Consider the following 14,908-nt stretch of genomic DNA (forward strand, 5'->3'; position numbering starts at 1 on the left):
GCCCCCTTCTCCCAGTTCCAGCCCCCTGATGTTGCCAATATTAAACGTTGTATATCCTTGCAGACATACATCTTTGATTTTTGCCCTCATGTACATTACTCATGTAAAAATTATTTCTGTTGAGTAGATTCCTAAGACTGCTGTATTATATGATCTTTTTAAAGTATGTTGCTAAATTTCTCCTCCCATCCCAAAAAATTCCAATTTGCACAAATATACACGCACACATGCACACAATACAGTAAGGTAGATCCCAAAGATAAAACATGTTCTCTGTAGAAAATCTGAAAATAGAGAAAAGGACTGGGAAGAAGTTTAAAGTTGGCTTTCAGCCCACCAATAGAGACAACATTATATAACACATTAACCATGTGGTGCATGTAATTTACATAATTTATATATTTTATATATATATATATTTTTGGGGGGGGGACAGGGCCCAGGCTGGAGTGCAGTGGCAGGATCACAGCTGACTGCAGCCTCGAGCTCCCGGGCTCGAGCTATTTCCCCGCCTCAACCCCCCGAATAGCTGGGACTATTGGTGTGCTCCACCACGCCCAGCGAATTTTTAAAATTATTTGTAGAGGCGGGGTCTCGCTATATTGGCCAGGCTTACTATTTTAAAGTAGATACAGGATACAAATTAAAAAAAAAAAAAAAAAGCCTCCTTCCACGTAGGTAAAGCAGGAAATACCGTGCCTTGTTAATAAGTAATTCCCTCATGATCCTTTTTCCCAGGAACTTGGGCGAGAAATCACTAACCCTACCCTGATCTTTGAAACAGCAATTTAGCATTTTCATCTCCCTGGCAACCCAAGGCGTCTTGGCGTCCTTGGTCTTCCGAGTGATTGATAGTGACCCCACCCAATATAATCTTTTTGTTTGTCGTATCTAACCAATCCAATCCCTAGCGCGGGGCTAGGGGGCGTTCCCACCGGTGCGCGGGCAAGCTGAGCCTGCCTTACGTCTGCTGTGCGTCATCAGTTCGAGCCAAGGGCAGTATTGGCCCGCTCCGTTCAACGAAGTGGTTGCTTTTTTGTTCCGGCAATGAGTTGCACCGGGGCGGCGGCGGCTCCTTGCCTGTGGCGGCTGCGCCAGGGCGCCCGGCGGTCGCTCTCAGGTAATGGGATGCGCGCAGTCAGAGTCCTGCGCTGGGCTAGGAAGCTAGGGAATTTTCGCTTGAGGTTTGGGTCGAAGAGGTCACGGGGGAGAGGTTCGTAACGTCACAGGCCTGCGACGGAGCGCGACTGCGTGACTTCAGCTTACGGGGCGCTGGCGGGCGGGGCGGGGCTTGTAGTTCGTGGCGAGAGTGACGGGAGGACGGGGGTGGTTTCGGCAGTGATGCCTGGGGAGTGACGCAGTGGCACACCTGTGCAGTGATGGATGTCACGACAGGTGCGGCCAGCTTTCCGAGTCGAGGACAGTTGGCGACACTGAAAATTTAGCTTCTCAGGGAGTCACTCTTTTTGTGGTCTTTGCCCAGGGCCTTGCCAGGCAAAGTGTAGCCCGACGACCAGCTGCCTCCGCTACTTCTGGGAGCTTGCTAGAAATACAGATTGTCGGGCCCCACCCCGACCTACTTGGTCGGTATCTGTGGTCCGTGAACAGGACCTTTAGGTGATTTGCATGCACTGTAAACTTCGAGAGCCATCAGCGTAGTAGAAGGATCATCGAATTTGGAGTAGAGAGACATGGTTTTTTGCATGGTTCCTGCTTTCCTTGTTTCATCTGTGCTGCCTTAGAAAATTGTCATGAAACCAGGCGCGGTGGCTCCGGCCTATAATCTCAGCACTTTAGGAGGCCGAGGCTGGAGGATCACCTGAGGTCAGGAGTTTGAGACCAGCCTGGCCAACACGGTGAAACCCCGCCTCTACTAAAAATAAAAATTTTCCGGGCGTGATGGCAGGTGCCTGTAATCCCAGCTACTCAGGAGGCTGAGACAGGAGAATCGCTTGTACCTGTGAGGCAGAGGTTGCCTTGAGGCGAGATTGCACCACTGCACTCCAGCCTGGGCGTCAGAGCGAGACTTTGTCTCCCCAACCCCCGCAAAAAAAAAAAAAAAAGAAAAGAAAAAGAAAAATGACATGAGGTCGTTTTCTCAACGTTAAATTACTGTGTACCACCTTCGGGATTTTTGCCTAATGGCAGTACTGCTTGAACTTTTGATTACTAGATGTGTTTTTTTTGTATAGCCCTGTCTCATTTTAAAATTAAATTAATTTCCTTGAAACGAAATCCTTACGGTAAATGGGAAGCCAGTGCCACTTGCCACAAATGGATGAGTAATTATTAAGAAAAAAACAAACTGAAATTAAAAAGTTACGAAATTGTATTAAATACTGTATTTCTGTTACAAAGGGGAAATTAGCAAGTGTTGGGAAGGTGTTGAGGATATGCCAGCTGTAAATGGAGATATCTTCCTTAATGAAATAAGAGATTGCAAGAGAATTTACAAGAGTACACTTTACTACATGGGGTTATTTATTGCATATCCATAAGCCACTTAAAATTTCATAGGTACCACCACACTGGCATGTTTCACACTTTGGGAAAATATGGACGTAAAGTGATGCATTTGAGAGCTTCTAGCACCGAGCCTCAATTTTATTTTAAAGTGTGTGGCAATGCAGGCAAAACTCTGAGGGTTGTTGAATGTGAATTTTAATGCTGCTCTGTTCAGCCAGTGAGCATAACAGAATAAGAATCATTTCTGTTTATAAAGTTACTTTGCTTCTTATATCTCATTTTATCCTCATAACTCAGTAAGATAATTTTATTATTATATGTTTTCCCTTAAAAAGGAAAGAGCCTGATTATTGCCCTTTTTTTTTTCTTTTTTTTTGAGACAGTGTCTTGCTCTGTTGCCCAGGCTGGAGTGCAGTGGTGCGATCTCAGCTCACTGCAGCCTCCGCCTCCTGGGTTCAAGCGATTCTCCTGCCTCAGACTCCCAAGTAGCTGAGGCTACAGGCATGCACCACCATGCCTGGCTAATTTTTGAATTTTAGTAGAGACGGGGTTTCACCATGATGACCAGGTCTCGAACTCCTGACCTCAAGTGATTCTCCCTCCTTGGTTTACCAAAGTGCTGGGATTACAGGTATGAGTCACCAATGATTACTGCCAATTTTATGTGTAAGAATTGTCGGTCCTGATTTTCCCAAGGCTAGTGTTGGAGATGGGACACATGTTTTCTGTTTCTTTTTTTCTTTTTTTTTTTTGAGACAGAGTCTCACTATGTCACCCAGGCTGGAGTGTAATGGCACCATCTCAGCTCACTGCAACCTCTGCCTACTGGGTTCAACTGATTGTTCCGCCTCAGCCTCCTGAGTAGCTGGGACTACAGGTGCGCCACGATGGCTGGCTAATTTTTATATTTTTGGTAGAGATGGGGTTTCACCATGTTGGCCAGGCTGGTCTTGAACTCCTGGTCTCAAGCAATCCACTTGCCTGGGCTTCCCAAAGTGCTGGGATTACAGGCATGAGCCACTGCACCCGGCCTACTGCACCCGGCCTATCCGTCTTTTGAGTCAGATATGCTCAGTGAGATGAAGGGGATCATGCCGAGGAATGGACCAAAGCTGGGTCATTATGCTTCAGAACTTACGTCCACGCTTCTTTATTAAAAGTGTGACATTTATAGCTCCATCTGGTAGAAGATTTCAAGTGCAGAGCCACCCCAAATTTCACCAACCCACCTCATCACCTCGTGTCCAAAGCATTCAAGCCTTTGTCATGAAAGAACCACATATGTATCCAAAATGAGTTTTTTCCACATACTCGCCAGATGTTGAAGTTAGCCTAAGTGAAAAGACGTATGCATAAAAGACATGGTAGTCACAGCCTAAGAGCGCTAAAACATTACAAAGTGATACCAATGCTGACTGGGGGCGGTGGCTCACGCCTGTAATCCCAGCACTTTGGGAAGCTGACATGGGAGGATTACTTGAGCTCAGGAGTTTGATACCAGCCTGGGCAACATGGTGAAACCCTGTGTCTACTAAAAATACAAAAAAAGTAGCTGGGCATGATGGTGCACGCCCGTAGTCCTAGCTGCTTTGGAGTCCTAGCTACTCTAGAGGCTGAAACAGGAGAATTGCCTGAGTCCGAAAGGTGGAGTTTGCAGTAAGCCGAGATTGTACCATTGCACTCCAGCCTGGGCAACAGAGCCAGAGTCTGTCTCAAAAAAAAAAAGTGATACCAGTACAGATCGAAGCTGCCGTTACAAACTAAATGACTCCTAGGTTTCTATTTTCCGTATCTGCAAAATGAGGTGTGAATACACCTTACACACCTAAGAATGCTGCAAAACTCTTCCTTGCAGGGAAAAAAGCCTCTTGAGTTACTCTAATATAAGGCTCAGAGAATAAAATTAAGGTGTTAAGGTTAGGAGATTTATTTTTAAAGATAAAATATAATCTGTCATGAAGAATTTACATTTTGAAGATAAGAGTTCCTTTGAATTGATTTTGGACCATAATGAGGTGAAATCTAGACTCTAAGGCTAGTCTCAAAATCAAATGCCCAAGAGTGTGGGGTTTTAAAATTTTTTCTCTGTTTTTTTTTTGTTGTTGTTGTTGTTGTTTGTTTGTTTGGTTTTAGACAGAGTCTCACTCTGTTGCCCAGGCTGGAGTGCAGTGGCACGATCTCGGCTCACTGCAATCTCTGCCTCCCGGGTTCAAGCTATTCTCCTGCCTCAGCCTCCCAAGTAGCTGGGATTAAAGGCATGTACCAACACACCCAGCTAGTTTTTCTATTTTTGGTAGAGATGGGGTTTCACCATGTTGGCGAGGCTGGCTTCAAACTCCTGACCTCAGGTGATTCATTCTCCTTGGCTTCCCAAAGTGTTGGGATTACAGGCGTGAGCCACTGCGCCCGGACAGGTGTGGGTTTTTTGTTTGTTTGTTTGTTTGTTTTGAGACGGAGTCTCGCTCTGTCGCCCAGGCTGGAGTGCAGTGGTGCGGTCTCAGCTCACTGCAAGCTCCGCCTCCCGGGTTCACGCCATTCTCCTGCCTCAGCCTCCCCAGTAGCTGGGACTACAGGTGCCTGCCACCATGCCCGGCTAATTTTTTGTACTTTTAGTGGAGAAGGGGTTTCACCAAGTTAGCCGGGATGGTCTCCATCTCCTGACCTTGTGATCCACCCGCCTCGGCCTCCCAAAGTGCTGGGATTACAGGCGTGAACCACTGCGCCCAGCAGGTGTGGGTTTTAAGAGAACTTAGTCTGTGGTTCTCAGCCTTGGCTGAAGCAAAGACTTATGCACATAGCTTCTAAAAAATACCAATTCAGAGAGCCTCCTCCCGGGGATCAATTGGGGAAGAGCACCGTGTTTCTGAAAGCTCTCTACGGGCCTCTCCTGTACAGCATGTGCTGGGGGGAAATGTGCCAGAGGGCTGGTGAACTGGAGAACCTTGCCCATCTAGAAGCGGCTGCCATGTTAACTGCCTGATAAGAAGATAGGCTCAGCATTTCCAGATCTTCATACACTTAAAGTGAAGCCAGAAATCCAGATCTTTAGGTAGAATCCTCTTTTTTAACACTGTAGGTTAAACAGAGTACATTTATGGGCATGCCTGGCCCACGGGGAGCTCATTTGGGACCTCCATCCCAAAGTGCCCTTTCTTCTGTCTGTAAAAGGAACGTTTGGATTTTACCTGAATGTAACGAAGAATAAACACTTGCATTTCAGCTTATGGAAGAAGAATCATTGTCAGATTTCGCAGTTCAGGAATGACCTTAGACAATATCAATCGGGGAGTTGTGGATCGAATAATCCGGGTGGATCATGCAGGCGAATATGGAGCAAACCGCATCTATGCCGGGCAGATGGCCGTCCTGGGTCGGACAAGCGTCGGGCCGGTCATTCAGGTGGGTGCTTCTTCATCTCCCTCACCCTGGTCTACTGAATGGGCAGATCCAAAGGCCTTCAAGTAATCAATCACGGGAGGTCAAGCGTTCCCCAGGGAGATGCCATTGTCTCCAGGAGAGCAAAAGTTGGTTCTTGGTGGAGAGATGGAGAGCAAAAAGCATATTGTTGTTTTTATGGATAAAGCACAGAGACATATAGTACATAGACAGGTATGCAGTCATAGTGTGTCCTTCACAGGAATTGTGTGGATTGAATGAATTGCTTGCATTAAAGCTATTAGACGGCCCCTGGCACTTAGGAAGTGCCATCTAAGTGTTAGCTGCAGCTAGCATTCTCTCTTCTTCCTCTCATGTAAATAATATTTGGGGCCAGGTGTGGTGGCTCACGCCTGTAATCCCAGGCCGATGGACTGCTTGAGCCCAGGAGTTTGAGACCAGACTGGGCAACATGACGAGACCCTGTCTCTACAAAAAATACAAAAATTAGCTGGGTACAGTGGCTCACACCTGTAATCCCAGCACTTTGGGAAGCTGTGGCCGGTGGATCACCTGAGGTCAGGAGTTTGAGATCAGCGTGGCCAACAAGGCAAAACCCTGTCTCTACTAAAAATACAAAACAAATTAGCCAGGCATTGTGGTGCATGCCTGTAGTCCCAGTGCTCGGGAGGCTGAGGCAGGAGAATTGCTTGAACCTGGGAGGCAGAGGTTGCAGTGAGCTGAGATTGCACCACTGCACTCCAGCCTGGGCAACAGAGTGAGACTCCGTCTCAAAAAAAAAAAAAAAACAAAAAAACCCAAACCCCCCCCCCCACACACACAGCAAAGTTAGCCAGGTGTAGTGGTGTGCGACTATAATCCCAGCTAGTTAGAGAGGCCGAGGTTGGAGGATCACTTGAGCCTGGAGGTTGAGGCTGCAGTGGGCCATAAGCTTGCTACCGCATTACAGTCTTGGTGAGAGAGTGAGACCCTGTCTCAAAACAAGCAAACCACAACAACAACAAGATGATACTATTCTAGTAGTCTGGAAGGAAATTACACAACAGCTCATGTTCTGCCTTCCTGATTTTGAAATGGGTTAAACATGTCATTTCTTATGCGTGTGGACCCTTGTTATTTACTAGGCACATTGTGGGCCTGAGACTTCTGCTGGAACTGTAGCTCATGGCAGTCTTACCTGGAATTGAGATAATAGATTCTTTTGTATTCTCAGCGCTATCTTCTCTTTGTCAAAGATTCCTTTAGTCTGATGTCTTACTTTTTCCATTGACGTTTTGAGGGGAATGGCAGAGACAGCAGTTTCCATGATTTTCTCCGTTTCTATTTTACTTCCTGTATGCTGCTTGGGTGAGTGGGAGGCCTCTATGGAATTCTTGCATGTCTTTATTTTTATGTTTCTTACAGAAAATGTGGGATCAAGAAAAGGACCATTTGAAAAAGTTCAGTGAGTTGATGGTTACGTTCAGGGTCCGGCCGACAGTTCTGATGCCCTTTTGGAACGTGCTGGGGTTTGCGCTGGGTACGTGTCTCTCTAGAAGAGCTTATGCAAGCTTGGGGATCTAGGATGATTAAATCCTTCAGGTATCATGTTCACAATTCTTGCTATGTCCTCTTATGACCTCATTCTGTTTACTTCATATTTTTCCAAAGTTAAATTGACTGCCTTTTTTTATGTGTGGTTTAAATTTATTTAAGATAGAATCTTAATGTCAGTACTTAAAAAGAAAAAAGGTCGGGCATGGTGGCTCGCACCCGTAATCCCAGCACTTTGGGAGCCTGAGGTGGGCAGATCATGCGGTCAGGAGTTCGAGACCAGCCTAACCAACATGGTGAAATCCCCATCTCTATTAAAAATACAAAAATTAGCTGGGTGTGGTGGTGCAGGCCTGTAATCCCAGCCACTTGGGAGGCTGAGGTGGGAGAACTGCTTGAACCTCGGAGGTGGAGGTTGCAGTGAGCCAAGATTGGCCCACTGCACTCCAGTCTAGGTGACAGAGCGACAGAGCAAGACTCCGTCTCAAAAACAAACAAACAAACAACCAAAAAAAATAGAACCGGGGTCTCATTCTGTTGCCCAGGCTGGAGAGCAATGGTATAGTCGTAGCTCACTGAAACCTCAAACTCTTGGGTTCAAGTGATCCTCCCACCTAAGCCTCTGAGCCTGAGTAGCTTGGACTACGGGCACATGCCACCACGCACAGGTCTATTTTTTTGTAGAGATGGAGTCTCATTATGTTACCTAGACTGGTCTCAAACTGCTGGCCTCAAGCCATCCTCCCTCTGTGGCATCCCCAAAGTGCTAGGATTACAGGCGTGAGGCACCACACCTGGCCTAATGTCAGTATTATAAATAGAAAATACAGTAAAAATAAACAACATAAAAAAAAAAGCTAGTATAATTCAATTGCAGCCAAAGACTATTCCCTGACAAAGATTCTCAACCTGAGGTCTGTTCACTCTTTTAAAAAAGGGAGAAGAATAAATGATATAAAAGATCAAAGATATATTCACCCCAAATGCTGACTTTCTCTTGGCCATGGTCAGGATAAAACAGCATTGAAAAGAGAATGGCTTTTCTTACTATGTAATTCCAGGTTTAACACTGGGATCCAGTCTCTCCTAAAACAGTGGTTCTCCCTCAGGGTGAGTTTGCCCCCCTGATGAGGACATGTGGCAGTATCTAGGGACTTTTGTTTTTTGAAATGGAGTCTCACCCCGTCACCCAGGCTGGAGTGCAGTGGCACGATCTTGGCTCGCTGCAATCTTCACCTCCCAGCTTTAAGTGATTTTCCTGCCTTATCCTTCCAAGTAGCTGGGATTTTAGGTGCCCACTCCCACACCGACTAATTTTTGTATTTTTAGGAGAGACAGGGTTTCACCATGTTAGCCAGATTGGTCTCGAACTCCTGATCTCAGGTCATCCGCCCACCTCGGCCTCCCAAAGGGCTGAGATTGCAGGTGTGATCCACCGCGCCCAGCCCTCGGGACAGTTTTGGTTGTCAAAACTTAGTTGGCGCTGCTGGCATCTAGCTGGTAGAGGTCAGGGATGCAGTTAAATATCCTACCATGCATGGGGCACACAAGGAATGACCCAGCCCAGTGTCTGGTACAGAGGTTGAGAAGCCCTGGCCACAGATGATCTCCATTACCAGTCATATCTGCTTCTTTCTTTTCTGATCTGGGTTTAACAATCCCAGGGGCAGGGACTGCCTTGCTCGGGAAGGAAGGTGCAATGGCCTGCACCGTGGCAGTGGAAGAGAGCATAGCACATCACTACAACAACCAGATCAGGAAGCTGATGGAGGAGGACCCTGAAAAATATGAGGAACTTCTTCAGGTATTTGTCCGTGCTCTAAAACAGGGCTGCTCAAGGAGAAAAGGGCAGATAGCAATTGGGTAAGAGGAAAACATACCAGAGATTGTTAGGGGATGATGGGGGTTTAGAGCCTCAGTTGAAAGGTGAGCAAACTGAGGAACAGAGAGGTGAACCCATCTGCCCTGGCCATATAGCACAGACAGAGCTGGAACTAGAACCCTTGCCTCCTTAGTCTTTTTTTCTTTTTATTTAGAGATGGGATCTTGCTCTGTTGCCCTGGCTGGAGTACAGTGGCACAGTCATAGCTCACTGCATCTTCAAACTCTTGGGTTCAAGTGATCCTCCCGCTTCAGCCTCCTGAGTAGCTATGGGACTACGGGTACATGCCACCACACCCAGCTAATTTTTTTTTTCTTTTCTTTTGAGACGGAGTTTCACTGTTATTGCCAAGGCTGGAGTGCAATGGCGTGATTTGGCTCACAGCAACCTCCGCTTCCTGGGTTCAAACCATTCTCCTGCCTCAGCCTCTGGAGTAGATGGGATTACAGGCATGCGCCACCACACCCAGCTAATTTTGTATTTTTAGTAGAAATGGGGTTTCTCCATGTTGGCCAGGCTGGTCTCGAACTCCGGACCTCAGGTGATCCGCCCGCCTCGGCCTCCCAAAGTGCTGGGATTACAGGCGTGAGCCACCACTCCTGGCCTTTTTTTTTTTAAGAGATGGGGTCTCACCATGTTTTCCAGGCTGATCTTGAACTCTTGGGCTCCAGTGATCTTCTCTCCTCGGCCTCCCAAAGTGCTGGAATTATAGGCATGAGCCACCATATCTGGCCAGAACCCTTGTCTCTTGAGCCCTGTCCTGTTCACTTCTTTTATTTTTAATTTTTTGAATTTTTCGTAGAGACAGTGTCTCTCTCTCTTGCCCAGATTGGTTTTGAACTCCTGGGCTCAAGTGATCCTCCTGCCTCGGCCTCCCAAAGTGCTGAGATTACAGGTGTGAGCCACACCACCTGGTGCTGTTCATTTTTTTTTTTTTTTTTTTTTGAGATGGGGTCTCGTTCTGTCAATGCAGTGGTCTCCACCTGCACTGCAGCCTCTGCCTCCTGGGTTCCAGCAATTCTCCTGCTTCGGCGTCCCAGGTAGCTGGGATTACAGGCACACACCACCTGCCCAGCTAATTTTTGTACTTTTAGTAGAGATGGGAGTTCACCACATTGATCAGCTGGTCTCGAACTCCTGACCTCAGGTGATCCTCCTGCCTTGGCCTCCTGAAATGCTAGGATTACAAGCGTGAGCCACCGCACCCGGCCCACTTCTTTATCATTGGTAGATTCTGAGCAGATGCTGTGAGCAAGAACCCTTTAGATTAAATAAATGAATAGATATCCTGAGATAATTTTCCACAGCAAATAAGGGAACTGTTTAGTTTTTTAGAGTCTAAATCTGAGGTTGGCAAACTATGGCCTGTGGCCAGCCACCTGTTTCTTTAAATAAACTTCTATTGGAACACAAGCATGTCCATTAGTTTGCATGTCTCCCGCTGGTTTTCTGGTTACAGTGGCAGAGTTGGGTAGGTGGGACAAAGTATTTACTCTCTGGCCCTTTAGAGGAAAAGCTGGCCTCCCTGTCTTAGGCCATAATAAGAGACTTTAGCCTCCAAAATGAAATGGAACAGTAGGAGAGTTGGAAGGCTAACTTGCTTTGGTGTCTTTTTATTTAACCAGGTGATAAAGAAATTTCGGGATGAAGAGCTTGAGCACCATGACACAGGCCTTGAACATGATGCTGAATTGGTACATCCCCTACTGTTACCTGTTCTGCTTTGGGACTCCTTATTTGGGAGGTTGAGGTTTCTGTTCCCAGAAGAATAAATTGTAAAGTGACAGCCAAAGGGGGAGAAAACCAATGATGTTGCTTTGACAAAAAGCAAGGAAATGTGTTATTGCTCCAGATTGGGAATCTCCTTTCTTGCTTTATCCCTTCTTGTTTTCCCCAGGAAGGTTTTTTTTTTTTTTTTTTTTTTTTTTGAGACAGTCTCACTCTGTTGCCCATGTTGGAGTGCAGTGGTATAGTCTTGGCTCACTGCAGCCTCTGCCTTCCGGGTTCAAGCAGTTCTCCTGCCTCAGCCTCCCGAGTAGCTGGGATTATAGGTGCACACCGCCATGCCTGGCTAATTTTTGTATTTTTTGTTTTTAGTAGCGACCGAGTTTTCGCTGTGTTGGCCAGGGTGGTCTCGAACTCCTGACCTCAGATGATTTGCCTGCCTTGGCCTCCCAGGAGCTTCATTTCCTTTCCTGTGAGAATCTGGATGACTCCAATGCTTTGGCAGTAGCAGAGGCATTCCAACATTTTGACTAGCTTTCTTCGAAACTAAAATAAATTGTTCCTTAGATCTATCCTGAGAAATCCAAAGCCTGCCCTGCCAGCCCTGAATCTTACAACCAAAAATGAACACAAAACATGTTTCTTTGTTTGCTTATTGTTTTTAACAGGCTCCAGCCTATGCCGTCCTGAAGAGCATTATCCAAGCTGGATGCAAAGTGGCGATATATTTATCAGAAAGATTGTAAAGTGCGTCCAGTTATGCCTGTCTATAAAAGATGATAGTAATTTACCAAGTGACATTTGCAGAGAAACAAGTGTACAGTTATCATTGTACTTTTGTACAATGTGAATTTTGTTAATTAAATTATGAGGTTTCTTTTAAAAAAAAAAAAAACTACAGTGTTGATTTTTCTCTGGGTTGTGTTTTCTGCCATGAGACCGACAGGTCACCAGCCTTGTTCAAGTCACAGCAAACGAAGCTGAACCTTGTTTGGTCTCATACTTAATTTTCTTTTATATACATGTTTTTCTTTTACATATGTGTGTGTGTGTGTATATATGTATATACATTTTTTTTTTTTTTTTTTTTTTGGAGACAGGGTCTCACTCTTTTGCCCAGGGTGGGTCACAGCTCACTGCAGCCTCGACCTCCCAGCCTCAAGCAATCCACCCACCTCAGCCTTCCAAGTAGCTGGGACTACAGATGTGCACCACCACACCTGGCTAATTCTTTCTATCTTTTTTTTTTTTTTTTTTTTTGAGACAGAGTCTCGCTATCACCCAGGCTGGAGTGCAGTTGGCCGGATCTCAGCTCACTGCAAGCTCCGCCTCCCAGGTTCACACCATTCTCCTGCCTCAGCCTCCTGAGTAGCTGGGACTACAGGTGCCCGCCACGTCGCCTGGCTAGTTTTTTCTATTTTTTTAGTAGAGACGGGGTTTCACTGTGTTAGCCAGGATGGTCTCGATCTCCTGACCTCGTGATCCACCCGTCTCGGCCTCCCAAAGTGCTGGGATTACAGGCTTGAGCCACCGCGCCCAGCCTTCTTTCTATTTTTTTGTAGAGGTGAAGTCTCACTATGTTGTCAGGCTGGTCTCTAACTCCTGGACTCAGTGATCCTCCCATTTCTACCTCCCAAAGTGCTGGGATTACAGGTGTGAGCCACTTGACCAGGCTCATTTTCTCCTAAAACATCAAGGAGAAATCATTAATAATGTGACGGGAATCTTTAGGAGAAAAAACAATTTGGTTTACTGATAACAAAAGATAATTGGAAACATGAGAGTATCTGAGATTGGCCAGGCAGAACTATGAAGTCCATCAAGTAAGTCAAAGACCATCGTTTCCGTTCTGAATTGTGGGTGATAAGGGGTGGGAGAGTGCTACAGTCTGGATGTCTGTGTCTGCCCAGAATTCATATGATGAAATCTTCACCCTCAAGTTTGATAGAAGGTGGGGCCTTTGGGAAGTGTGAGGTTATGAGGGTGGAGCCCTCAAGAATGGGATTCGTGCCTTATGAAAGGTCCTAGAGAGACACCTCATCCTCTCCACAGTGTGAGACTTCAAGGGGTGTGGGCTCTGAGGAAGCAGACCCTTCACAAGCACACATCAACCAGCACTTTGATCATGGACTTCCCAGCCTCTAGGACTGAGCAAGAAATGTTTGATGTTTATAAGCCTCCCAGACTGTGGTATTTTTGAGTCTCACTCTGTCACCCAGGCTGGAGTGCAGTGGCACGATCTCGGCTCACTGCAAGCTCTGCCTTCTGGGTTACGCCATTCTCCTGCCTCAGCCTCCCAAGTAGCTGGGACTACAGGTGCCCACCACTGTGCCCGGCTAATTTTTTTGTATTTTTAGTAGAGACAGGGTTTCACCATGTGAGCCAGGATGGTCTCGATCTCCTGACCTCGTGATCCGCCTGCCTAGGCTTCCCAAAGTGCTGGGATTACAGGCGTGAGCCACCGCGCCTGACTGACTGTGGTATTTTGTTATAGCAGCCTGAACAGACTAAGACGGGCGTGTTGCTTCGTTCAAAGACTATACTAAGTTGTGGATTATTTCTGAAATTGAATTACAATCTTTTCCTTAAGGCCTTTTACCACCCCCCCCCCAAAAAAAAAACCCAAACTGATTCAAATTTTCATACTTTAATGAAATATTTTATAATTTGCAAATTTTTAAGTGATGTATGAAAAGCCTAGATCAGTGGATCTTCTCTTTGGCTGCCCATTAGAATGTCCCGTGAAGATTAAACTTTTTTTTTTTCAGTTTGTGGACCAAGAGTTTTGATTTATTTAGGGTGGAGTTCAGGGTCAGAATGGTTTCAGAAGCTCCCAGGTGACTCTGGTGTGAGTTGGAGCTGCAAGGCGCTGAACTAGATTATAAGATGTTTCTGGGAAATAACCACATTTTAGGAATTTGCCTCCCACTCAGTCCCCTGTGTTTAATCAGCACCTGATGACTTGGCGGGACTTGCCCCACCAGGGTCTGGCTTTGAAGGGTAGTGAACACCAGGATCATTTGGATTAATCCTCTGCCACCTCTCGCTTTTCCTCAACCGAGAGTGAATTTAATTTTATGTAATTGAGTGAAAGTCTATGAATCATAATTGTAATAAATTAAGGCTGGGTGTTTGAAATTAGATAAGATAAACCTAAAGGTTTGAACAAGTTGTAGATGGTTTGTAAAAATTAATCTTATAAAATAAATGCTCTGTGTGAACATACTGATTAAATTCAAAGGGGTATTATTTGGTTTTTCTGTAAATTGAACCTTGAAATAAAAGCACAACAAGGTTTTCTTAAGGCACTGCTCTGCTCTTTAACAAGAATTTGTAAAGGGTTATAAAAGGTTTACAAGAATCTCACCTCATGTTCAAACTAGTTAAGATTAGATAGATTTATCTATAAGGTATTATTAAAAATTGGGGATGACATTAATAGTAGACTGATGCAAGGATGAAATTTGCCTGTCTTGAACAAGATTTTTATGTAATAGTAAAGGATAATGAAAGATTTTTGTTTGCCTTGCAAATAAACTGCCAAAAAAAGAAGGGAAAGGCAAGAGACACATTGTTTGGAAAGTTGTCTTCCGTTTTAATGAGTAAAGGTTCTGTGCCTTTAAAAAAAGTTTTTGAGTCGTCATTTTGGCTAATGATAACCTGGATTTCTATTTTATAGTATCAAGTGTTTTAAACTTTTAACATGTTCAGTAGGCTTCCCCAAATCAAACTTTAGCTTCAAGGTTGTCTTTTTTGACCCCTAACTTTTGGATGCCAACAGAGGGCCCCTGGATTATTTGACATGTTTAATTACATGGGATTGCCAAAATAAAAATAATGTTTAATCTTCTTCAGGTTACATTTTAGTGACTAACATTAATATGTGTTCCAAAATTGTATGAGATT

General features: G+C 45.4%; 1 protein-coding gene across 1 annotated transcript; it reads left to right on the top strand.

Annotated features, from left to right (window-relative positions):
* Positions 1–985: 985 nt before the first annotated feature.
* COQ7 (coenzyme Q7, hydroxylase) lies at positions 986–12,156 on the top strand. The gene is made up of 6 exons (XM_010367138.2): positions 986–1,120; positions 5,687–5,865; positions 7,267–7,381; positions 9,060–9,199; positions 10,903–10,971; positions 11,671–12,156. The coding sequence occupies exons 1-6, from the start codon at positions 1,048–1,050 to the stop codon at positions 11,746–11,748; spliced, it is 654 nt and encodes a 217-aa protein (XP_010365440.1). The 5' UTR covers positions 986–1,047; the 3' UTR covers positions 11,749–12,156.
* Positions 12,157–14,908: the final 2,752 nt, after the last annotated feature.

This window comes from Rhinopithecus roxellana, chromosome 20 (genome assembly GCF_007565055.1).
Source record: "Rhinopithecus roxellana isolate Shanxi Qingling chromosome 20, ASM756505v1, whole genome shotgun sequence".
Classification (NCBI taxonomy): domain Eukaryota; kingdom Metazoa; phylum Chordata; class Mammalia; order Primates; family Cercopithecidae; genus Rhinopithecus; species Rhinopithecus roxellana.

What these genes read in the sequence shown, in the direction of transcription:
- COQ7 (XM_010367138.2), top strand. Translation starts at nt 1,048, where the DNA reads ATGAGTTGCACCGGGGCGGCGGCGGCTCCTTGCCTGTGGCGGCTGCGC. An exon ending in AATATGAGGAACTTCTTCAG is followed by an intron (nt 9,200 to 10,902) that starts GTATTTGTCCGT and finishes TTATTTAACCAG; the next exon opens with GTGATAAAGAAATTTCGGGA. An exon ending in TTGAACATGATGCTGAATTG is followed by an intron (nt 10,972 to 11,670) that starts GTACATCCCCTA and finishes TGTTTTTAACAG; the next exon opens with GCTCCAGCCTATGCCGTCCT.